Genomic DNA, 24,313 nt, shown 5'->3' with positions numbered 1-24,313 from the left:
ATCCTGGAGAAGAGAAGGCTCCGAGGAGACCTTAGAGCAGCTTCCAGTACCGAGAGGGGCTCCAGAAAAGCTGGGAAGTGGCTGTTGATCAGGGAGTGCAGGGGGAGGATGAGGACGAATGGTTTTAAGCTGAAAAGAGGAGATTGAGATGAGATCCTAGGAAGAAATGTTTTCCTGTGAGGGTGATGAGGCCTTGCCCCAGGTTGCCCAGAGCAGCGGTGGCTGCCCCATGTCTGGAGGTGTTCAGGGCCAGGTTGGATGGGGCTTGGAGCCCCTGATCCAGTGGGAGATGTCCCTGCCCATGGCAGGGGATTGGAACTGGATAGGCTTAGAGGTCCCTTCCAACCCAAACCCTTCTATGATTGCTGTAGGTTTGTGGGAGCTGAGCTGTCAGTGCAGCAGGCTGAGTTAGTGGCTGAGTTAGTGGCACGGCGTGCATTCTGTGACCTCTGCTTCCTTTCCCAACCCCTCCTGGTCCTGCGCTCAAGTCCCAGAAATGTGCAGGGTTTAACATCTGGGATCTAACCCAGGAGCAGCTCCTGTGGCTGTATTGAGGCCATTGTGGTTTTTTTTTTTTTTTCCAGGGTGTATGGTTACTGCACAACGCCTCTCAAATTCCTGCGTGCTTAGGGTCTGCCTGATGTTTCTCACGGTGGTTTGCATGCTTCCTGCACGTTTGAGGTGAAGCCTGATGACATGAGAGCGCAGGGGGTGACAAGAGGACAGGGACCGTGGCGGGAGCCAGCACTGCAGCGTGCATGGGAAACGGTGCTGCTCCCCGCAGGGCAGGGGATGGAGCTGGTTCTTTGGATGTTGTGTTTGAAAAGAAATAGGCTGTGTGATTTTATTAATCTGAACCCATCATTTGTGGCTCAAGAGGGCTCTGTGGGGAGTTCTGGTTTAAGTGCTGCATGAAGGCACAGAGTTTATATTGTCACAGGGCGTTCATGGACATTGAGTAGCCTTTGGCATCTGGCTGCTGCCTGATGTGACCGTCCTTGTCAAGAGCTCTGGCTGGGTGGTGTGTCTGGGATGCCCTAAATTGTGATGATGCTGTAGTAAAGCTTTTGTTTCTTCCCAAACTGATTTTCCCCTTTTCCCACCCCACCCCTTTCCAATCCAATCAGTGAGCACTTCTAAATATTCATAATGTGGGATTTGTCTCTATCCACATGATTGCCGCCAGTTTGAAAGCGTGTGACAGTAGAACAGGGTTAATCTCCTGCGCTGGCAGAACAAGGCTGGTAGAGCACAAGGATTTATTCTTATTTCTGAACGTGCCTTTTCCATGGTATTTGCTGTCCACGGAGAGGCAAGAGGGATGGTTTCCCTTCCCTAACCGCTGCTTCAGATGCTGATTCACCGTCAGGACAGGGGCATGGGTGCACTGGTTTTATGCAAGTGGGATTTCAGGGCATCGATGCCTCCAGGCATAACAAATAACTCCACAGCGCTTTCCTTGCTGCCAGCCCAGCAGTAACCCAGCTGCGTTTGCGTTTCCTCACGTTTCTCCCATGTCCGTCAGTGTGGAAGTTGTCTGCTCAGGTTGGTGGGTAGGAGGCAAGCAGCGATTAGCCTGACGCGTAACCACATCAGATCCAGACCAGGGATGAGCCTGCCCACCCTTGCTGGCAGCAGATGCAGCCAGAGGCCCTGGGGTGGGAGGGTGGGATGGAGGATTTGCCTTCTGGGCTGGCTGAACCCTGGGTCACGCTGCGGGGAGGCAGGATGGAGCACCATGTGTTCTGGGCTGCCTCTGTGCCCACAGAGCTGCAGGGCGCCAGAAAGGCTCACAGACTTCGGCAACCGAGGGAGAAAAATTGTTATCTTGGCAAACCGAGGCAACCTCATTAAGAGCTACGGAGAGCATGAAAAGCGTGTTGCTGGAGGGAGGTCATCGTGAATGAGGGGGGCTAAAGTAGCTGAGGTTTTTTAACAAATAATTATTGAGTGGCTTTCTAGAAATTTTTTCTCGTGTTTGTAATTCATTCCCTGCTGTAGATGCCATATTGATTTATATTTTTTTGAAGTTCAATATTTTGCGCCCTCGGGGCCTCAAACAAAAATTAACTAGAAAATGAGCACTAATTTCTGTGTTCTGCCTTGTCAGAGCTTTCTCTGCCATTCCCCATCCCTGGAGCCAGTTTCCATGCTATGGTTCAGGTTGTAGATGTTGCCAAGCCTGTGTGCCGTGGGTGGCAGAACAGCTGTGGCAGAAGAGCTGCCTCACTGATCAACTAATGAGGAAATCAAGAGCCCAGTTAAGAGCCTGAAATTGCCCCCAGTGACCTGAGCAGAGCATTCAGGAACTGCTGGTGAAACAGGCCTGTTTGAATGAATAAGCATTCCTGTTCATGTGAAGAAAAAATACCCCTCCTCCCCCACCTCTAATTAGCTACCTCTTTCCTTTTTTTCTGCCATGAACGTGGAGGGTTTGTCACTGGAATGAAATCTTAACGAGATGCATGTTCTGCAGTTTGCAGCTGAGGGAGGTGATCTTGGCGCAGGGCGTGTGTACCTGTACCTGTTCTCTTTGTCTCCTTGCTGGATCTCTATTTTGAATATGGCTCATCCTTACCTCTGGTTCATCTTTTTTCCTCCAACAGAGTGACTAAAGAAGTGGACTCAACCTCAAAAGAAGCTAAATCTTTTCTGAAGCAGCAAGAGAAACGGCAGTCAGCGGCTCTGGCTTCCCTCCCAACAGGGTCTGGGTGAGTATGTGTTTCTCAGCTCAGATGTGGACCCTCAGCAAGAAAAACAGTGCTCGAGCCTACATAGGCCCTGTGGTTTTAAGCTGGTGGGTATTTGTTTTCTGCTGGATTTCAGTAGGTGCAAGGCCCGGAGGGCAGGATGATTTGGAGGGGAGGGAAGTGGAGGAAGCAACATGTGAGTCCCAGTGACTCACATTGTAGGTTCAAGCTTGAATTTCTCAATCCTTATAAATCATTCATCCTAGTGAGGAAACTTTGTTCTGAATGCCTTAAGCAGCCTGATGAAACTGCAAGTAGCTGAGGAATATGCCTGGGATTGCCTGCAGTTCCTCTGGGAAGTGCTTCTAGGGACTATAAAAAGCCGTGATAGGTTGGTCCATGGCGTCTTATAAACTTTGGGGGAGCATTTGAATGAGAGAGGCTTTTGCCTCTCTGGTGTTCTCTAATATCATTTCAGTGTGGATTTATCACTTTCCGTTTGAGTTCTAATGCCTAATTCTGAGATTATCATAATGCTTGTCAAAGATAAAAAGAGGTCAGGTCCCTTGTGCATCTGATATGACACTCTGCGTGGTTCTTGATGAGCTTGGGAGATCGCTCGCTCCTCAGGAATAGAGGAGATGCTTCTGTGTTCCAACAATGATTTTTATTTAAGTCAGTCATTTGCATTTATATTTGAAAGACATAAGCTGCGTACAATTTGGTCACATAGAAACAACATCCATCAAATAAATACATTGTCCTTCCCATCTGCTGAAGAGCAATCCTCCAGTGTGAGTTAAGGCTGCCTTTCTCCGAGATAGGCTGTTATTCAGCTGCTGCAGCTGGATTGTCAGTCATTTTTCCATCTAAGCGTTGCATAGCTTATAGTCACATCAGGGTAGTGAAAGCATAGAGTGCGTGTATGTGACTCTTGACAGCTGCTGTTACCCGAGATGAATGGATGCATAGATGAGCATAGTCTTGTTGTTGTTCATGGCACACAAGGGTTCGTCCCTGCAGAGCTCATTAATTGTAACCTAAGTGTTGTGTATGGGGTTTTGTGCTGGAAGAACTTGCCTTGAGTTGGACTGGAATTCTTTGTTCAATCTGGGCGGCCACAGAAGGGGTTCGGGTGGCAGCTGAAGCCAGCGCAGCTCCTTGCCGTGCACACTGCTGGTGGTCCCATGGCTTCAAACTTGCCTTCCAGTTCCCCCGGCTAATGCCCTGCCGCTCTGAGTGCAGGTGGGTTTGGTAGCCCAGCAGGAAAGCCCCACAGGCCACTCGCCTTCTTGTTCTGCTGAGATCTGTGTTTCCTCCAGCCCAGAGGAGGAGGTGGATGGTCAATTGGCCTGCACAGCCTGTTAAAAAGTTGCACAGCTGCTTGTGCTGGAGCTCTGATAGCTCAGGACTAACAGCCAGAGCCCAGTTTGAGTTAACGCTGCAGACAGAATCTACATCAAATGTAGGAAAAAAGGGAATAAAAATCAATATAAGAAATAACAAGTTCAAGGACTCCTTTAACTTCCCTCCAGTGTGATTATTTTGGAAACAGCTTAATTAGGTTGCTGTTCAGCTTGCTGATGTGTGATGTCCTACTGACAGTTGCCTGCCCAGGATGTGGGGTGGCCTTGCCGCAGGGAAGAGAAAAACATCCTTGACTTCTATGTCTTGCCTTCCTTCAGAGCAGCAAACCTTGGTGCAACACAGCCCCGTGCGCCTTCCCTTTCACAACCTGCTGCAGAATATCCTGCTTTTGTGCAGTGATGCTGCAGGTGTTGGGCTGACAGTTGGACGGGATGATCTTAGAGGTCTTTTCCAATCATAATGATTCCATGATTCTGTTTGATCAACGTGTGGAACAGCCCAGCACTCTTGAGGTTTTAACAGGAGACTGTCTGGGACTGCCGGACCAGTGGGTGCTCTCTGGTCTGAGAGTGCTCCAGGGAGCCTTCTGCCTTGGGATGGCGTTCAAGACTGATCCCTGAGACTGCCAGCAAACATGCTTGTCTTTGGTGCTTCCAGCTGGGAAGTCAGGCAGGGTATTTTCAGGTAAGAAAATTACTAAGTCTTGCAGTGTTCCTTAAAGCCAGAGGTAAGTCCCTTATGTAAGACAATTACAAAGGTCAGGCTTTAAACTTGGAGCCAAGCTATTGTCCAAGCCCTGCTCCTTTGGAGCAAAGAGTCACAAACCTTGGTGACATGCCAGAGCAGCTCCTGGGGAACAGCAGAGCCTGATGCCTCATTGCTGGTGCCCTTTGGCTATATTAATTAGAAGTTTTGTGGGACAGGGTGCATTTCTCCTTGTGCGTTACGGCAGAGCCCCAGTCTGGGTCAGCATCTTTAGAAGGCAGTGAAAAACATGTGATTTGGGATCCTAGAGGTGCCTGTGGACACCCGCTGTGTCAGCCCTCAGGAGCTTTGTCAGCTATTGAAAGAAGAGCCTTGCCCTGTGTCCAGGGGTTTCAAGCAGCTGAGAGTGGCCTCTCCATCTGATTTTTCTTTCTTCACCTTGCAAGCCGCTCATGTTAAAAGCTACTCTGCATTTATTTAATCTCCCTTCTCTAAACAGACAGGAGTAATCCAGGAAAGCAGCGGTCACAAAACCAAACATCCGGTTCCACATCTCCACGTTACAAACCCTTGCAGCCCAATGGGTTTAAGGGAAGGGATGTTTGGGGCTGAAAGTGCATTTCCTGAATGTGTTTAACATCCATACCGGATATGCTATAAAAAGCTGGATTTGTGCTTGTGAGGGACATGGGGGTGGTTGGAGGAGAATAACTTAAACACTTGGCTGTAATTAAAGCCAGGAGTACAAAACAACCCACCCAGTTCTCTCAGCAGGCTTTGCTAGAAGGGTCAGAAGCCCTTGGTTCCCAGGGATGCGATTGTTTCCCAGCCTTCACATTATTCCCATCATGCTCCCCCTGTGACACCCAGCCAGGCAGTGGTCTGTCAGCAGCGGGTATCGGTTTATTGGAGGGTTTTGGGATTGTTACTCTTTCTTTTGTGCTCTTGAGTTGTTTTAGGTTCTCATTGAAGCTGTCAGAGGTATCAGATGCAATGAGCAGATCCACTGATCCCTTCTAACTTGCAGTCCCAAAAAATGTGTGGAAGGCTCCCAGCATCCAAAACCAGCCCTCCACCCATCCTCCTAAGCCTCCTTGCCTATCTGTGTGTTTAGGGCTTGTTACCAATCCTTCCCACTGCTCCTGGGCTCTCTGCACGCAGCAAGAGCGGTCCTGGCTCTAAGTGCTGACCTGATGGAGGGGTCAGTCAGCTCTGGGAATCCCTGGGCCTCAGAGAGCTGCTTTCTGCTCCCTCCCTAGCCCAGGCAGGACCCACGAGCTGGATCCATCATCCTCTGCGCTAGTAATCCTGTTTTGCAACACCATTTCCTATTCAGAGGATGCTAAAGCAAATGAAATCCTCCGCAGAGCTTACTGGAGAATGACTGTGTGCATGTACTCGTGCACGAGGGCCGTAAGACACAATGAGGGGGTTGAACTACATGCTGGGAATTACCTGCACAGACGTGAGTCCTTTGGTGTGAGTGGCTGTGATCTGCCCATCTGTCCTTGCTGCCCGTCAGAGCCTGGCAGTGTTGCGTAGGGAACAGAGTGGCAGTCTTGAAAAGGAAAAAAAAAATTGTAGTTGATGGAACTTTTTTGAGATTCTCCTCTAGGCAGTGGTTTCTACACCGCCTGAACAGGAGCCAGGAAGAAAAAAGGGAGGTTTCTCACTGGCTTTGTTCTCGCCTTTGCCTGTTACCAAACCCATTTGTAATTAAACATGGACTTGCTCACTCACCCCAGCTGTTGCTTTTCTGTTTGATCCTGCCTGAAATTACGGTGGTGGACGCGTGACCTCCCGGGCCTTTTCATGCCTCGTAGGCTGGTATAAACACAGGGTAAAATGTGCCTTTGAAGCAAGCAGGCACCACTCCCACGGAGTTCGGGAGGTGCAGTGCTTGCTGACCTCCAGGCTGAGTTTGGTCTGCAAGGGTTTGGACCTCACTGCAAGACCCAGCAGGAAGAGGCACTGCAGGAAGGCTCCGACCCAGAGAAGATATGTACTCGGCCTGAACATAGAAAGATGAATTCTAGCCTGTTTGTTGTCGATGCTTTTCTCCCCCAGCCTGCAGTTAGAGCAGTTTGTGTGAACTGACCATTATATGGTGTGAAAAGATGCCTTTGCTTTTAGAAGATGTTTGCTCTGCTGCTAGCAAATGTGGGACTCCAGCAGGACAACATCCATCTGTGGCTTCTCTCCCATCTTCAGTGTGCAGGTGGAGGAGCGATGCCAGTGTTTGTGGAGCAGTATGGAATGTGAGCGAACCTTGAGCCTGTCCGCAGCATCCTAACCTGTTGCTGTGATTTCTAAGCTAACCTTCCCCTCACGCCTGGTTACTCCTAGGAGATGCTTTGCATTCAAAGCTTTTTCTTGCCAAAGATGTTCTTTCTGCATGACTTGGCTGGAGCTAATCGGATCTCTTTGCTGTCACAACCAAAACTGGTTACTTGAGATCTTAAGTGGACTCTGGTGAGAGGAACACAGGCTCTCGGCTTCTGTAAACCTCAGATGATCTAGAGCAAGTGCTGCTACACCAACGTGCCTCTGGGGAGCAATTTTATTTCACAGCAATCCCACAGGATTTTTTTTTTTTCTTCAGAAAGCAGGAATTTACAATCCAATTTCAGCTCAGCGACAACTGCAAGTGGGTATTTAGCTAAAATTCTTGCACACTTTGCTTGTGTGGGCTGAACAAGGATGCAGGTAAATCGAATAATCTAGACCTCAGAAGGAGCAAGAGGTGGGTTTTTTTTTCAGTAGTCATTTAAGCAATTGAATAGCTCTGTTCTTGCTGGCAATTTCAGGACTTCTCAGCTTTCTCCTGCACTTCCCTTGCTGTGCTCCAGAGAGTGCTGTTCTCCCAGATGGAGAGAGCCAGCCCCTTGCACTGTAGCCAAATGTCTGGGTGTGAGTAGTACATGACATACTTTTCTGTGCACAAGATGAACCAGCCAGGGGCAATATTCGTGTGCCCTAGAGCCAGTTTTACTTATTTCCTGTTCATGCAGTTTGGTTTTGAAAGATTAAAGGTGGTGGTAGCTGTTCCAAGTGAGCAATTTCTCTTCTGGTCTCAGATCCTTTGTTATTTTTATTTCTGTTTTAATTATTCATTGTTGGTGTCTGTCTACTGGCTTATGCGTATCCACTCCTTGAATCAACATGGTATAAAAACTGGGTGATTTTTTTTTTAGCATCTTGGTTTTATTTGCTAGGAGGACTAAAAATAATGATTCCATGGGGATCATTGGGGAAAGGTGTTTGTATGGGGAAGGGGAGGCTTGTTGTTAGGAAAAGTGATGGCTAGTTAGGTCTGGAATAGAAGGGTTTCCATCAGCTGTTGTAAATAAAGATGCTGATTGCAGCACGTGTGCCAAACTACCTTGTTCTCTGAACATCTACCTCCCCACTCGATGTCAGTGTGGTCTGAGGCTGCTGGTGTCGCTCAAAATCAGACCCCTCGCAGAGCCCGCAGCAGTGAGGACACCGATCTCCAGCTGGCACAGGTTTGGCAGCAGCAAGGAGACTGGCTTGGGCTTTGCAGCCCTGCTGAGGAGCAAAGTAAGTCAGGCTCTAAGCTGTGAGCCGTGGCTTCACCACCACAGACCCTGTGCTAGGGACCTGGCCACTAGCTGCAGACAGGCTTATCCGGGGCTGCGGTCACCTCAGAGCCTAAACTGTGGGTGGGAGAGCTCTGCTGGTTTGGGTCTTTGCCCCTTCTCCAAACAGTTCTTGCTCATGAGCTTATGTGAAGCATTTTCTGATAAGAAACAGAGCTCATAATGTGGGAAGTTTCATTCCCACTCTCCCAGACTCAAAGCAAAACGTGCACTAAACATCCTTCTTTTAAACTAGTCTCTCAGGAGCAATCCTTTCTTGTTCTCAGGCTAAATGAGTCAGTGCCTTCTACCCCAGCCTCTATTTTGCAATAGGAATGAATGAGACTTTTTTAGCTCCATTCTGCACTTCCCTGCGGCCGTGCAGGCGAGCGTGTGGGTGCTTTTGCTTGGGGCAGTGGTAAATTGTTGGAAAGAAGTTGAGCAGTGCCTGCATGGCTCTGTGCCTTGCTTCAGTCCTCTGTCTTGATGTGGCTAAGCTGGATCCCTGGGCCAGGCTAACTGGGATCAGCTGTTTCTTTTTCTAGTCTCGTTGGAGGTTCAGCAGAATGGAATTTCAGCTATTTGAGGACTTATACTCTCTAAAGCATCTGTCTTATAAAATACAAACAACCCCCCACCAGTCTGGGGCCTTTGATAATTCCCCAATGAAAGTTGTGGGGCAGTTTTCCCTTAGGGCAGTACAGGTTTTATGAGGCTTATTTTCATTTGCTTTCATCTCTTTAGTTTGTGAGCATTTCTCTTTCTCCCTCTGTGAAAGCAATTCAGGAAATTAACTGTTAATGGGGAATGAAGCCAGCTGTATTTTTACACCACACTCCTTGCAAGATTGCGAAGGGAAAATGCTGCATCTTCCCATGTTAGACTGGGTCTGGTTGGAGTGAGAGGTGAGACAGGCAGCCTTGCTTTGCCCGTGAAAGCCTGGGACTGGAGGTGGATGCTAAGAGCTCCTGTTCCCAGCTGTGCCGTGGCTTGGGGGTGTGTCTATCAAGATTTGTTTCCACTCCTGTCTTATTTTGCTTTATAGTGCTTCCTTGCATATTAACTGAGCTGCACAATGTCCCTTGAGCATCTCCCCCATGCCAGATGCTTGTGTTACATCCTCTTGCTTTCCCACACTTGTATTCCTCCCTTTTTCTCATGCCAAGGAACAAGTTCAGCTGAATCATTCTTCATAAAATATAAACCAGCTAAGTCAGGCTGGGGTGGCAGTCAGAGCACAGTGATGTTCTCTGCTCTCAGGCACTCTTGTTGCCCCAGGCTTTTCACATACTAGTGGCTTCATTCATGGAAAATCACATACTGGTGGCCTCATTCATGGAAAATCAGCACACCAGTATTTTCCAGCGTGTTTATTAGCCAAAACTTTGATTTGCAAGCGAGGTTGTCAGCCTTGTGCAGGACTAGGCTTAGAAAACAGGCATGCCCAGGCTGGCTGGCTTGATATCAAGATGTGAAGTCAAGCAATTAGGGTTCATTACAGACTAAAACACTGGCTAAAACACTCCATTCCTGCCTTAAAGGAGATGTTGGTGTGTGTCAGAGCTTTTGAAGGGCTTGTGGTGTTTCTTCGGAGCGCCAGCCTCTTTGGATGGCAGCAGGCTCTGCAACTGTTGTTGTTTGTTTCCAGAAAAAGCCCAAGAGGGGCTGAGCAAGTGCCTGCCCCAGCCACGGGGATTTCCTCTGCTGCTTTCTGGCCATAACGATGGTTAGCATGGCTGGGGTTCACTTCAGCTAATGCTGTCCTGGTGTGGAGGTGGCAACCCCCCCTTGCTTCTTGCACTCCTCTTACTTATTCCTGCCCAAAACCCTGAGCCTTGAGTGAACTGGTGCATGGGCTGAGCTGAAAGGGCACCTTAAACAATCTCCAAACTGCTTCAATTTCTCTAGGGTGCTCTAATCCGGTCTGCCAAGCCATGGAGTACTTTATTTTCTTATCCAAGGAGTTTCAAAGCCTTCATGATGTGTTGGGTTCCAGCTGAGTTGTTGACTTTGCCCCGGAGCCCTGGCCATTGCGCTCTTCAGAGCGAGCACGGTGCTTGGGGCGGTTGCTGTGCCGCGGGACCCTCTGTGGAGGCAGATAACTGGTGTCACATTGGCAGCAGCCGCGCAGACATCCCTCTGGGTGTGCGAGGACGTGCATGAGATGCTCTTGTATCTGCCGAGGAAGGGAGTGTTTTATTTGAAGTTTCTGTTGGAGATTGCTCTTTTTACTGGGAACCTCAGGGGAAGATGCATTTTGTACCCTCTCTTGTTGTACATCTTCTATTGACTAGCAGCAAATAAGCTTGGATGTATGAGTTTGAGTTGACCTTGCACGGTAGCTTTTGATTCTCTCAGGAACTCCTACTTCAGCGTGGTTGCTGTGAGCCTCCAGGCAGCCAGTGGACAATACAGATGCCTGTTCCTCGCCTGACTGCCTCACTTGAGAACAATGATGGCATTTCGTGAAGTAACAAGTCCTGGGCATGTGCAGGGTTGGATTGTAGCAATATTTTTTTTCCTTTCAGTGGCAGACTTGAGAGCAGCAGGCTGGGCCGCAGCACCAGTAAGTGCACGTGCAGAGGCAACTTGCACTTTTTGGAAAACACTCGCTGAAAGACACCAAAGCAGCATGACCAGGAGGTTGAGGGAGGTGATTCTGCCTCTCTGCTCTCATGAGAGCTCACTTGGAGCCCTGCATTCAGTTCTGGAGTTCTCAGCACAGGAAGGGCATGGAGCTGTTGGAATAAGTCCAGAGGAGGCCACAGAGATGATCTGAGGGCTGGCGCACCTTCCGTACGAGGACAGGCTGAGAGAGTTAGGGTTGTTCATCCTGGAGAAGAGAAGGCTCCTAGGAGAGCTTGGAGCAGCTTCCAGCGCTGAAAGGAGCTCCAGGAAAGCTGAGGAGGGGCTGTTGATCAGGGAGTGCAGGGATAGGATGAGGGGGGATGGTTTTAAGCTGAAAGAGGGGAGACTGAGATGAGATCTTAGGAAGAAATGTTTTCCTGTGAGGGTGAGGAGATTCTGGCCCAGGTTGCCCAGAGCAGTGGTGGCTGCCCCATCCCTGGAGGTGTTCAGGGCCAGGTTGGATGGGGCTTGGAGCCCCTGATCCAGTGGGAGGTGTTCCTGCCCATGGCTGGGGGGGTTGGAACTGGACGGGCTTTAAGGTCCTTTCCAACCCAAACCTTTCTCTGATCCTGTGAAACGGCTGTTCTTTAGGTGCTTGCCTGTGTTGCGTTGTGGCTGAGTGTGCATGTGCTGTGTGTCACTGCTGTATGTATGCTGTTAGGAAGAAGGTTGAGATGCTTGTTTGGCAGCAAGGAGGGGGTTAAAGTGAACCCGCAAAGGCTGGCTGATTGCAGCTCAAGGCTTTCATAATGCAAAGCCGGTGGGAATTCAGCGAAGGCTGAAGGCTTCGGTCTCCCCCTGCCCCCCTTCCTGCTAGAGGCAGCTAACCTTCTTGACTGGTCTTGAGCTGCATCCCTGCCAGGACGACTCGCACAGGGAAGCTCTGCAAAAAAAACCAGCAGAGGCGTAAGCGTGTGAAAGATGAGATTATTAAACTTTCTTGGGAGAGCACGGAAAGAGTAATTTTCCATCGTGGTTGTGCAGTTCCCTTACACGAAGGCTGGTGTGCAGCATGCCGGCCTCTTCATCCGTGACCTGCAGATTTCCCATTGCAGGATGGCTGGGGAAGCAGCTGGTACGTACGATATCTCTTACTCCCCAGAGGCTGGTATGCAGGGACATCCTTGGCTTTGCCGTCGGCTCTGGATGATGCACAGCAAAGTCAGTTAGGCCAGAAAAATGTGAAGGTGGTTCAGCAGTGGTTTGTACACCCGGCACGATGACCTGCGCTGCGGCCAGGAGCTGTTCCTGCAGCATGTGCCCTGCTTCCAGGCTCCGTGACTCCCTGTACGTTGCACATTTTGCATTAGGAGGGTGCTAAACAGACAATGCTGCCCAGGGCCTTTTGTTGTACAGCGTTTGCTTTAAGGACAAGCACCATCACAATATTTTTCCTAATGTGTAAAATCCCTTCTCCCTCCCTGCTGTTTGCCGTAACCCTTTGGAAAGCTGGAAGGGCTCTCGTTTCCTTTCCCGCTCACACGCGTGCGCTTGCGAGCCTTGCCAGCACTGTTTGGCTGTTTGTGTTGGAGGGGGGATTTTTTTGTTCTGTTTTCCCAAGTCAGAGAAGAGTGTGTAGCATTTGTTTTGGAAACAAAACAACTTTTGGAGAGTTACATGGCCTCTGCGAATAGCTCAGTACAAACCAGGTTATGTGCTTTGGGCTTTGAAGACTGTACAAGATAGTTGGCTCCTTCCTCACTTTATGGTTTCATGGCTACTGCGTTTAACAAGGTTTCTTAAGAAACCTTTGAAGGAGTAGTGTATCGTCAGCTTTACTGGTCCTGTGGGGGATAGTCCAGACACTTAGCAGTTTTCCCCTGGTGGTGCTGCGATTGCAGGGCTGAGTTTATATCTTTTATGGGGGTAGGATGTCTCAGAGCAATGGGGAGGGTTTTCCATACAATCTTCTCTTCAAAGCCTTTGGGAATAAAAGTGTCGGTGAACATTAGTAAGAGGTTGTTGGTCATAGCTGTTGAGGGACACTACAGAGCTGACTGTCTTCAACTTCCTTTGCTACCAATAAACGTATCCTGGGGAAAAAAAAATTGCTTTCTGCCTCCTTCCTTTAGCACCAGTGAGCTGGATGAGAAGTAGGGAGTGCTGCTGGTACACGGAGTGTTTTCCTGTCTCTGCGTGGCACAGGCATCCTTTGGTCAGCTTTGACGCCTTCCTGCTCCACAACCTGCCCTGCTCATGTTTGGTAGGTATCTAAACAAATAAAGGAGTGTCATCTTTGGCCATCAGTCTTCTGGCCGTGCTCTCCTTTTAGGAGGCAATGAGATCATATTGGCAGGACTGAGAATATAAATCCATGCAGGCTCTGCCACAGGTTGTGGAAAACCTTGAGTGTAGTGTCCTGGGGCTTAAAACCCAGGCAGGAATTGGCACGCTCCCTACATGCGCTTGTCTGTGCCAGAGCTTCTGCTTTGCTTGATATATAACAGGCTGGGAAGGGAAGTGGCTGGATAGTAGCCATTGCAGTTATAAAGTCTGCATTTTCTGTATCAAACTTACAAACTAAGGGAGCCTGGGGCAGTCCTGGAAACTCCAAAGTAATGCTTTGTCTAGGATTTACAAAGCAAACCCTCCATTTGTCTCTTCTCTTATTTGCCATGCTTTTCCTCCCCCTTCCACACCTCCTCTGATGCTCTGTAGCATTGATTGCCAGCTAACGGATCCCCACTCGGTGCTGGGGGCAACTAGTGCTCTGGCAAGGCAAGTCAGATGGGCTTTCCAGCAATCCCAGTCTCAGGGTGGCAGGGGAGGCTTGGAGGGTGCCCGTGTGTGTGGTGTTGGTTGATTGGTTTCACGGTTTACAGCAAGGTGTAGCACACAGGAGGAAAACCCTTCACAATATGCACTTTTATTGTTTCTCCCTGCTCTGGAAGGCTTGAGGGCTGATGGGAGAATGTCCCCGCCAGAGGAGGCCTGCAGGAAAGCTGGTGGGGGGGCTCTTGATCAGGGAGTGCAGGGACAGGATGGGGGGAAATGGTTTTCAGCTGAAAGAGAGGAGATAGAGATGAGATCTGAGGATGAAACGTTTTCCTGTGAGGGTAGGGAAGCCCTGGTCCAGGTGTCCCAGAGCAGTGGTGGCTGCCCCATCCCTGGAGGTGTTCAGGGCCAGGTTGGATGGGGCTTGGAGCCCCTGATCCAGTGGGAGGTGTCCCTGCCCATGGCAGGGGTTAGAACTGGATGGTCTTTAAGGTTCCTTCCAACACAAACCCTTCTGCGATCTGAGCCCCTCAACGTTGGAAGCTGGAGATTCAGTGGGCTGAACCCTAAACCCTGCTTATGCTGGGAGCGGGACCTCAGTCAGCTCCTATACTTTTTAGCCAGTAAAGCTGCAGGGTCCCAGATAATTCCAAAAGATTATTTGGAGTCAAGTCTGTGCTTGAAATGAAGTGAAGGCTTTGAGCACAGTCCAGTTTTGCCCACTCAGGCAGACTAAACCATTGCAAACTTCTTAGCCTGGAATGGCTTTGGGCAGTCTGCACACGGTGCCTTTACAAGCCCATCTTGGCCTCTCACTGCTGCTTTTTGAGTTGCAATGAAAAACTGCAAACCCTCCTTTGTCACGAGCTGTGCTTTGCAGGAGGGGTTCCAGGCTCTAGCATCATCTAGGCAATTTGAGTCAAAATGAGTGCCAAAGGTACCAAAACCGTTTCTGGAAAGGGTTGCAAATGTTTGGGGCAGCTGTCCTGTTTGCCTACAGCCCTGGAGATGCCTTTTGCCTGATCCTCATCCTTGCAATGTGGTCGCTGCCTTCATCCTGACTGTTAAATGGAGCAGCGAAGGCACCAGCAGGCTGGCTTGCCTGAGGTTAGCCGGGAAGTCTGGCAGATGAGGTTTCCCAGACCTGAGGCTGATTCCCAAGCCTTCTGGATTGCCTTTCTTGTAGTACTTGCTTTCTGTGTAGCCTTCCTGTCTGCTGCTGCTTTTAAGTGTGAAGTCTGGCTGTACGGGCAAAGAGTTTTTTAATAAAACAAAAAATCCCTTTCTGAATTGGCCATGCCCAGTGCAGCAGGCCTGCAAAATAGCTCTTTAGTCAACCACTTTCAGCTCCAGCCTCTGCCTGCCTGCTGGAGCTGAAGGCCAGAAACTCTCACGAGTTCATCTGGCCTGAACTCCTGCACAGCCACTCCAGTGCCAAACCAGCGGCCTTTGTTTGGCCTTTCTGGTAATGGATTTTAGCTAATCTTGAGTTGAAGACCTCAATAAATGAAGAATCCTCCCCTTTCTTTGGGGTTAATTAACTGTGGCAGCTAATTGTTGAACAAATTGTTTGAAACAGTTACAAACACCAGAACTTCCCAGGGTACAGCAAATTGCTCGAGCTCTGCTCTTGTGGGTTTTATTTAGGTGGCACTAGGACGCTGTTGTGTTTATGCCTGTTTAATTCAGAGGAGTCTGCTGCTGCCCCTCAAGCTCTGCAGCTCTCTCGAGGTGCCTGTCGCTATTTGAGGATGCACAGGGGCTGATTTATGACATTTACCAGCTTCACCAAGGGCACACTCCAGAGCCGTATAGCTCTGAGTGATTCATCTTTCCTCTTTGTATGTGGAGATAAATGTCAGGATGGATGTCAGCTGTCTGGCCGATGCATGAGTGAGTCTGTTTTCCTGTGTGCACCTTGAGCCCAGAGTACATGTGTGCATATTTTTACTGTTGATGATAAACCTGGAAACGCAGATTGTGTTGAAGGAAGAGGGCCTTCTGGCTTTAAATATTGATACCAATATAACAGGGCTGTGGCTGTGACTATCTGGGAGCCCTGAAGCATTAGCTCAGAGATTATGCCGAATGCCACGGGGAATTCAGTGTTGTGCAAAATAAAAGAAAGGGCTTTGCAAAGTGATAACATGATGCAGATGCAGAAATAGTGGACAGGGTCCTCTGGGGTCCACAAACTGGGGCTGAAAGTGGGAAAGGAAAGATTCAGACTGAGGCTTGGGAAGAGGCCCCTGACAAAGTACTTAATTTACTTTGATTTGTGATGTAACTGAAAAGAAAGCAGCTGCCCAGAAACCCAGATGCCTATGGACTGATTGCTGCGGAGGAAGAGGTGAAGACCCTGTTCCTTGGAAACACTTGAGGCATGGTGGGTTGGATGTGGTAGGTCGTCATCATCTCAAGTGCCTCAGTTCAGAGGATACCAAGTAGTTCTGCTGTGTGGTTCTTCAACAGCTCATCAAGTTGAAGAGTCATCCAGAAGGCACGATAAGGGCTGAGAAACTTTATAAAGTAACTTTCAGTCTTGTTCTTATGTCCCTGTGATCCTTTCAGGACTTGGAGCCACATGCAGAGTTCGTACACAGTCAGCACACGCTGGGTTTATTCCACATGCAGTTGCCCCTTCCCCAGCAAGGCACCCATCGTGGGGCTTGTGACTAAACTGGAGCAGGGGCCCGTGGACCCCTGCGCTGGCTCCACGCAGAGCATACCTACCATTTCTTGGAGGGCTTGCTAGCAAAGGCATGGCTTTGTGCAGGCTGAGCTGCTTCTAAATCCAAGCTGGCTTTGTGCCTGGCTGCGCCTGGTCTCATAAGCTCTCTCCAAAGGGGATTTGCTGGGCAGTGCCTGTTGAGGCACGCGGGCTGGCTGCGGAGCAGCGAGCAGGGGTCTCACCATTGTCTGGGCACTGCAGCGCCCCATCCTCCCCTGCTGCTGTGAAGATGAGGAGCTGACTGTAGGCTTTTTTCTGCATCTTGATGTCAGCTTTTATGTTAACCTCTTGTAGTCTACAACTTCACTTGTAGTTGATGGTTATTCAGTTTTTTGCAAGCTGTTCCAGTGTAGGATATAGCTCTTTAAAATACAGGGGCAGTTGTTGATGAGGGTAGGAGTGAACATCACAGCTTGGACTCACCTGGGCGAGGTGAAGCTGTGCAGGAGAGGACTCGCCTTTTGTCCTGTGCCAGAGGGGTTTCAGCACCTGATGCATCAGGTAGTGGCATGGGAGTGTGTTGTCACAAGTTAATGTGTGTCCCAGTTGCATGTGTTGCTTTGCAGAGTTTGAGCGTGTTAAGTTGGTAAAGGAAAAGCAAGCTTATAAAACTTTAGGATAACTTATCTTAATGTAAAGAAGCAAATCACACCAAAGGATTGCAGGGGACGGAGAGAGGGTGGCGACCAGGTCTTTTCATTCAACTGAAATTTCACTTAAAGTGGAGAGAATAAATGAGAGGAAGTTATTTTTCACTGCCAAGTCCTTTATTTAAACATAAAAGTTTTTCCTGGCTACTTGCAAAAGACGCCGCTAGCAGAGTGGTCCTGTGCATGATGCTTCTTTCAGGCTGAGTCTCCACTGCAGTGTCAACCAGAAGATCTTGCTCCTGGCTATTGAGTTCACATTATTCCTCTCACATCCATGCTTGCTGGATGTTTTTGCTGAGCTATTTCGGCACATATAGCTGAAACTAGCCTGGCTGCCAGCGTCACCAGCTCTACAACAGCTGAGTGCTAGAGCCAGTGTCAAGGAAGAGGTGGATGGAGTTTGATCTTCATCTTTCCCAAATAAGCTTGTTTTGCTGAGGCAGGGAAGGTGCACCGGGGAAGGATCGTTTTACACTTCAACATTCATGTTGCGGATGTGCTCTTGGGCAGTGCTAAAGACAAGGTCCTGGTTTAGGCATGACCTTTGGATGATGGATGACTTTGCAGTATCTCCTGTTCTGGAAACTGCTCTACATGCGTGTATATCAAGGTGACTCTTAGGATAACATCATTATTTGTTGCACAGAGTTGCAAGGAGCTTGAATTTATTGTATTTCTTCCCACGTTTCTTCAAAGCTCTTACATTCACCTCCTTCTCCCCACTTCAGCTTTCCCTGGTAGATTATAGCCTCCTGGAAAACACAGAGCGCATTGTGAAGCCCACAGCAAAAGCTGACTCAGTGATCCTTCCCATTTAAGTTCATGGAACAGGAGGTCAGCCTTAAAATACTTCTGCCAAAAAATAGTGCTGCTCTAATGGAACTGGTGCCCGTTTTATTAGCTGTTGCTGCGTCCTTTAGCTTAGTTTTTCAAAGAATGTAGCCTAGTGGTTCCTTAACGCTCTGGGAAGGAAAGCTTTCATATGCTGAAATAATTCTGATTTTTCTGTAAGAAGCATTTGGCATTGAATCTGCAGATCTCAGGAGAAAGGCTCTGTCCTAGGCATGGCTCATGTCCTTTAAAGGATTTCAAGTCATGTACTGAAGTCCTGGGAGCTGCTGTGTGGAAGGGAATGGGCCTTGCTTATGACATGAAAGTCAGCATATGTCTTTATGGATTCAAGCCCACCTGTGATCCTATAGATCAATCTTTCTGTCTCCCATGGGACTTCCCAGCTTGCACTGGGATCTACAGCTTTCTGCTGGGGACTGTTTCAGCTTCTGAAAGGAGAGTCTGTCGTGCAGCTGTCAGGCCTAGTTCCTACCTGGAGCATCTCCCTAGGTCTTCCATGCTGTGTGGTGCTGGAAGGATTCATCACTGCTCTTTTGTGCTTCCTCTTTTGAGGGGAGAGGGGTGGAATTGATGCTGGGTGGGTCCCTTCAGAGCAGGCATGGGGCAATACAGAATGAAGAGCCTTCCTTATCATTCCCACCATCCTTAATACCTGGAACAAGTCCATTCATGATGTTGAAGCAGGTGGGTGTCAAGATGTGATCCGTGTGCATGCGTGTGATGCTGGTAACATGTATGAAACTGGATGCAAACACAGCAGTAATGCAGAACTAACCAGCACAATGAATTGCTGTTATAAAGAGGAAAGTGAATCTCGTCAAATTCCTTTGTTCCTCATAAAGCAGTCACTGACAACTTGGGGCAATATTCCAGGGAGAAAAGTGGGTTTTGAGAGGGGAGCTGGCCAGAGAGCAGTGCTTCACATGACAATGGTGGGAACTATGGGTGTCTGTCATACCCGGAGTAACACTCAAGTGCCCTTTTTCCACCAGGGAATTAAGAACTTATGCAGACTCAGTCTAGTTTCATTAATGGATTTAAAACAGGTTTTGGCAGAAGGCAGCCAAGCACATCAGGAATGGAACAGAAAATATTCTTCCTGAGTCCGAGAGCCTGGAAACTGCCTCTCACACCATCTAAAGCAAGTGACAAATGCTGTTCTCATTGTAATCTGAAATCTTCCTTGTTTTCTCCCTCCCCAACATCCATCGTGTGCATAGGCTATTTATTAGCAAATTTAAAGCCACAGGCACAAGACTATTATGGAATCACCCTAGGGCTCCTTTGCAGGAGGAGGCACATGTTGCATTAAAAGGTACTTACCAAAACAGCTGAATTCAGTCTCTTGATTGCCTTGGCTACAGCTCCAGGTACTTACTCATATTTCTTTCTTTTAACCCTTATTTCTTCTCCAGTCTGATTTGCGTTTTTGACAGGTGATTATTATCGCTGAAAGAGCTGACAGCTCTGGTTGTCTCAAGTGCTGCCAACGTCCTGATGCTTGTTGCAATGCACGCAGGTTGGTTTTGAATATTTTGGAAAGACAGGCAGTAGAAAACGTGCACAGTATGACGCTTGTCTGTGCTGGTGCAAGCGGGAGTGCTGTGTGCTGCTCTGCTGGAGCAGGACCTACCCTGGTCTCAGAGGACCCGTAAGACCACAGGGGGCCCTAGACCTCAATGGGGAGCCCTTCTAGTTGTGAAACCTGAAGCAAAGAAACACCAACAATACCTAGACCGCTCCTTTGGTAGGCATTGATAGCATATCCCAGCTTTGTCTTCTGAGCTGTTTTCTAACCCTCCACGTCTGGGGTGATTGCCCCTCTCAGCTTGTCCTTCTCCCAGCTGGGCTTCCCTGGTGCCTGTGCACCTGCACGGAGCTTTACATCAGTGACCCCAGCTTCTGGGTTTGTTTTTTACGGCAGGTGCCTCTTACTAAATTTGTCTTGTTAGTGGGTAATCTGTGACTTGTTTGAGTCCAAAGGAGAAGCTTGTCAGCCAAACCCAAGCTGTCAATGCGTGAATGCCTTCCTCCTCTACTGAAAGCTTGTAGGGACACTCCTAAGGTTGCTCAGGATGTCTCAGTTATTCCATGTTCAAAGCTGGAATAACTCTACTGCGCAGGCTGCTTCGGTACTTCAAGACCTGTTGATGGGAAGAAGAACATTCCACCGTGAGGGATTATAGGAGTCCTGGTGGAAAGCCTCACCAAGGTTTCAACCACTAGTGAATACTGGGATTGAATGAATTAACATAAAGGGCCTTATTTTAATGCCTTAATGTTTGATAGAGGCAAAATTCTTTGTGGTTGTGGCTGCAGTTTGGCAGCTTGCAACAGGGGGTCACTGCTTCCATACAGTGCCAGAGCTGGTTTATCCTATTTTTATGATGAGTTGATGTAAGCTGCGAAAGTTGTTTTTCTAACGTGCTGTGACTCTTGCTTGTTTCCCCACCCTCGAACTCGCATCTGTACACTTCGAAATAGTAGGAGGAAGAGGGCAGAGAGAGAACAAAGGCTTGTAATACGAATGGAAGGAAACTAGGGAAATTCAGGAGGAAATGGACAGTGAGAAATACAAAAAGATCCAGCTGCGCTGAATGCATGGGGCGTGAGTGCATAGGGATGCTTTCTGCTTGGTATTCAGAGCTCAAGACCTGCATTGTGGAGCTGAACTTTCCTTTGAGTCAGTGACCTATTCAGACACCTAACAATGTCCATTATGTACAGTCAGCTTGTTTATGCCCAGTGCTGGGCTTTCTTACCTCTTTTCACATACAATAAAACAATATCCTACTCGGCCAGACCGAGCTAGATTTTGCTGTGCAAGGGCTTGGCCATCAGTTTTCAGCAAGCATCTCGTAACTTAAAGATTTCAGAACACAAACTATGACAATAAGAAGATCAAGGAGAACATCTGGTGATGAAAACGCTGTTCCTGGTTGGCTGATAGCAAGTGTCCCTCTTCTTTGAAGAATGGGGTTGAAAAAAGAGGTCGCAAGAGGTGGATCCCTGCCTTTCGGGGGTTGTAGTGATGAAACAACACTGCAGGGTGAGAGGTGAAATCCAGGGAGCTGGGGGAGGACATTTCTGCTGTGGAGAGGCAAGTGGTGCTGCTGCAGCTTACGTCCTTGCTGCAGAATAGGTGGGGCTGTCAGCCCACGTGAGGACTCTGCTTAGATTTGTTCTACAGCTGCAGAGAAACCAGCTGGCCCAGGTTTAACGTACAAGGGGATCCCCCAAGAGGCTTTGTACGCTGTCTGCGGAGTTCGAGGCAGCAGAAGTGTTCCACACGGAGATATCTTCTGTGGCCTCAGGCAAGCCAAGGTTTTAGCAGTGTGACTTGGAAACAGCTTCCATCTCCACTACAAAATACTACACAAGTTGCCACTGGATCACGTGCTGGCTCTGATTAATGTGAGACTCAAAGTACAATTTTTGGGTTAGAAAGAACCCTGTATGATATGACTTGACCTTAGCCTGTAGTTTTCTGCATGAGGACGTCACTCGTGAGGGACACTGAGGGAGGTGCTCTTTAACCCAACCCACCGAGAAGCAACCGTAAGCAGCGAGTGAAAGGCCTGGAGCTAGAAATAAGGTGTATGTTTCGGGGTGAGAGTAATTTGGGCATTGGGGCAAGTCTGTGCAGGCAGTGATGCTTTCTCCTCCTATTTAAAGAGAGAAAGCATTTTAGCAGCTTGTGTGTTCCATCTTACACCCTTGTTTAACCACTGCTTATTCAGCTAGAACCACTTAGCAGCTTTTACGGCATTTCTTTAGGGAGAAAAAATGAATTCTACACATTCAGGGAAACATCTGTCATCATTCGAAGCAGAAACTGTGGTTAACACAGTCCCTGGAGCATGTGAGTTAGCTCCAGTTCCCTGCTGCCACTGTACAGGCACTGTCAAAAGTAGTGAGGTGGGGGTTGGTCTCTTCTCCCTGGTAACCAGTGATAGGAGAAGGGGAAATGGCCTCAGTATGCTCCAGGGGAGATTTTAGTTGGATATTAGGAGGAATTTCTTTACTGAAAAGGTTGTCCAGAATTGGAACAAGCTGCCCAGGGATGTGGTTGAGTCACCATCCCTGGAGGTGTAAAAGATGAGTAGATGTCATATTTGGGGACATGGTCTGGTGGCAGACTTAGCAGGGCTGGAGTAATGCTTGGACTCAATGATCTTAAAGGTCTTTTACAACTGAAACCATTCTATGATTCTGTGATCGGAGAGCAGAGCTGGCTGTAAAAGGTGAAGAAGGTCATTTAACAACATTGCTCCGCTTGTAGAAAAATCAAGCAGTGCCTCTTTGAAGCCTCAAATGTTTGTGCAGCACATGACACAAAAAGTGGTTTTATTCATGTTTGGTCTCAGGAAATCGTGTTGCTCTGCAAGGTGACCCTTTTTAAGTGTTTGAAGTTGGGCACCCCAAAAGCTGGACTTCAGCAGGTGCTTCTGGAAGCTGTCAGCCTGAGCTGTATTTTCCCGACTCAAATCCTTGCAGTAAGAACTGGGGAATGGAGCATTTAAATAGAAAAAAATGGAAGCTCCAGTGCCACTAGATAATGTCAATCTTGTCATTGCTTTTAATATTCATTGCCAGGCACAGGGATCAGACTTTGTCAGTTTTAAGTTAAGCAACCCTTAGTCCTAGTCATCTTCTGTCTCTGTACATGAAAGGGATGGCTGAGCTCGCAGCTGCTAAAAGCATCTCTCTATTACTTATGTTTCACTAGGTATTTAAAGATTAGGTCAGGGCGTAGAGGATGAAAGGGGTTTTTTTTATTATCTTTTAATAAGAAACTTGTATTTGCAGATATGAAAAAGAGCATCTAACATGCTCCTCTTTTCCCTGCTGCTTCCTCCGAGTGGGGTGTGGGCTGGGGAATGTGTGGAAATCCTGCAGGGAATAAAACCATGACCCTCTTGGTCTGCTGCTTACCACAGCCCTGCCCTAGTTCCCAAAATTGATGGGTAAGGATGTGCCGTGCTGGAGTTCTCATGACATAGCCTTGCTTGCAATGCAGGAGACTGCGCAATGTACGTGGGAATTAAATATATGAGGCTTTGTATGCTATAAAGGTGAACAACAAAGGGGAGGATGATCTCTTCTCTGCGCCTGTAATGCGAGAAGCTTTGAAAGATTCCTGTAGTCACTTGCTTTTGGCTGTCTCCACTGTCAAACCCTTTTGGGGAAAGGATGTCTTCGTTAGCTGTGCAGCCCGCCAGCCCTTCAATCAAAACATAACCATCCCAGAGTTCTCCAGGGAATTATCTGGCAAAACCGGGGAGGACCAGGTTAACATTATCCTAAGAGTTAGTAACTCCGAGTCACCTTTCCTGGTGTAAACCATCACCTGTAACTGTGGTCCCTCTGTTCATGTGCTCGTGCCTCAGCAGTCCTTTGCTCCTCCTGATGTTTGGTGTTTCATGCCTTCATCTCAACCAAATTTGCAAGGTTAGGAAGCCAGCAGGGAAATTCTGCCTCAAACTTAAAGCAGAGGAACCAGGTAAAATAAGCACTCGCTTTCTGAAGTGGTTACTTGGGATTGTACTAGCTCAGACTTTGCCATCTGCGCTGTTCTCCACAGGGTTGAATGTGGCAGGGTCTTCTCAGGTAAGCATCACCCCACCTGGGAGATGTTCCTGCAGGATTTTGCTATGAGGGAGAAGAAAATTGAAGGGGCTTTTTCTTCATAACATAAGAATCCCGCTTCTAAGCTGTGCCTTTAGGCATATATATAAATGGAAAGAACTGTCAGTATTTCTTCCATCAGAATTTGTTCTTCTTGTTGCAGCATTCAAGCCCAGGGTATACAGTGAAAAATGATCATCTCTAGGGGCAGCTTCACTCCACAGCCTTTCGCCATTCAGAATTAGCTTTGTTTAGCCCTGCTGCTGAAAAAGGATGTTCAGGCAGTCTTGCTTTGCTTTTATTACCTCTGTGCAGAGTCAGCGTGGCAACAATAAGAGGAGAAAGTAAACTTCAGTTTTTCCTTGGACGTTGTCACCAGACTGGCTGTCAGGCATTGGGCATCTTTGTGTTCTCCCTGCTTTTGAAGGCAGGACAGCATTAAATCAGAGTCCCCAGGGTAGCTTGCAGCCTGCAGAGATGTTTGTGGTAACCCACAAGCTAGGAGGAACTCTAATCTGACATGCAGACGCTTTCGTGTTGCCTCTCTGCTGTGTCAATGAGTTGTTTGTGCTGCATCAGTGGAGCTTTTTTCTGAAATATCTGGGGTTTCTGTTCTGCCAACACTGCTGTGCTGGTATCAACAGTGTTCATACCCTGCTTTGTCTGCTTCTTGGAGGATTGCACTGGTAGCTCTGTTCTTCTGCAGCATGCCCCGTCCCTGGAGGTGTTCAAGGCCAGGTTGGACAG

At 48.4% G+C, this 24,313-nt stretch overlaps 2 protein-coding genes across 2 annotated transcripts in view; one reads left to right on the top strand and one right to left on the bottom strand.

Moving 5' to 3' along the window:
- AMFR (autocrine motility factor receptor) overlaps positions 1–24,313 on the bottom strand; it is a 414,702-nt gene that overhangs the window by 224,038 nt on the left and 166,351 nt on the right. The gene's annotated exons all lie outside the window — the stretch shown is intronic.
- CFDP1 (craniofacial development protein 1) overlaps positions 1–24,313 on the top strand; it is a 70,496-nt gene that overhangs the window by 18,970 nt on the left and 27,213 nt on the right. Inside the window, exon 5 of the mRNA XM_069868716.1 lies at positions 2,607–2,711. Coding sequence (XP_069724817.1) covers positions 2,607–2,711 — 105 coding nt within the window. The remainder of the gene's footprint in view (positions 1–2,606; positions 2,712–24,313) is intronic.

Source organism: Phaenicophaeus curvirostris, chromosome 14 (assembly GCF_032191515.1).
Source record: "Phaenicophaeus curvirostris isolate KB17595 chromosome 14, BPBGC_Pcur_1.0, whole genome shotgun sequence".
In the NCBI taxonomy this organism is placed as follows: domain Eukaryota; kingdom Metazoa; phylum Chordata; class Aves; order Cuculiformes; family Cuculidae; genus Phaenicophaeus; species Phaenicophaeus curvirostris.
This window is presented reverse-complemented; position numbering and strand designations above follow the sequence as displayed.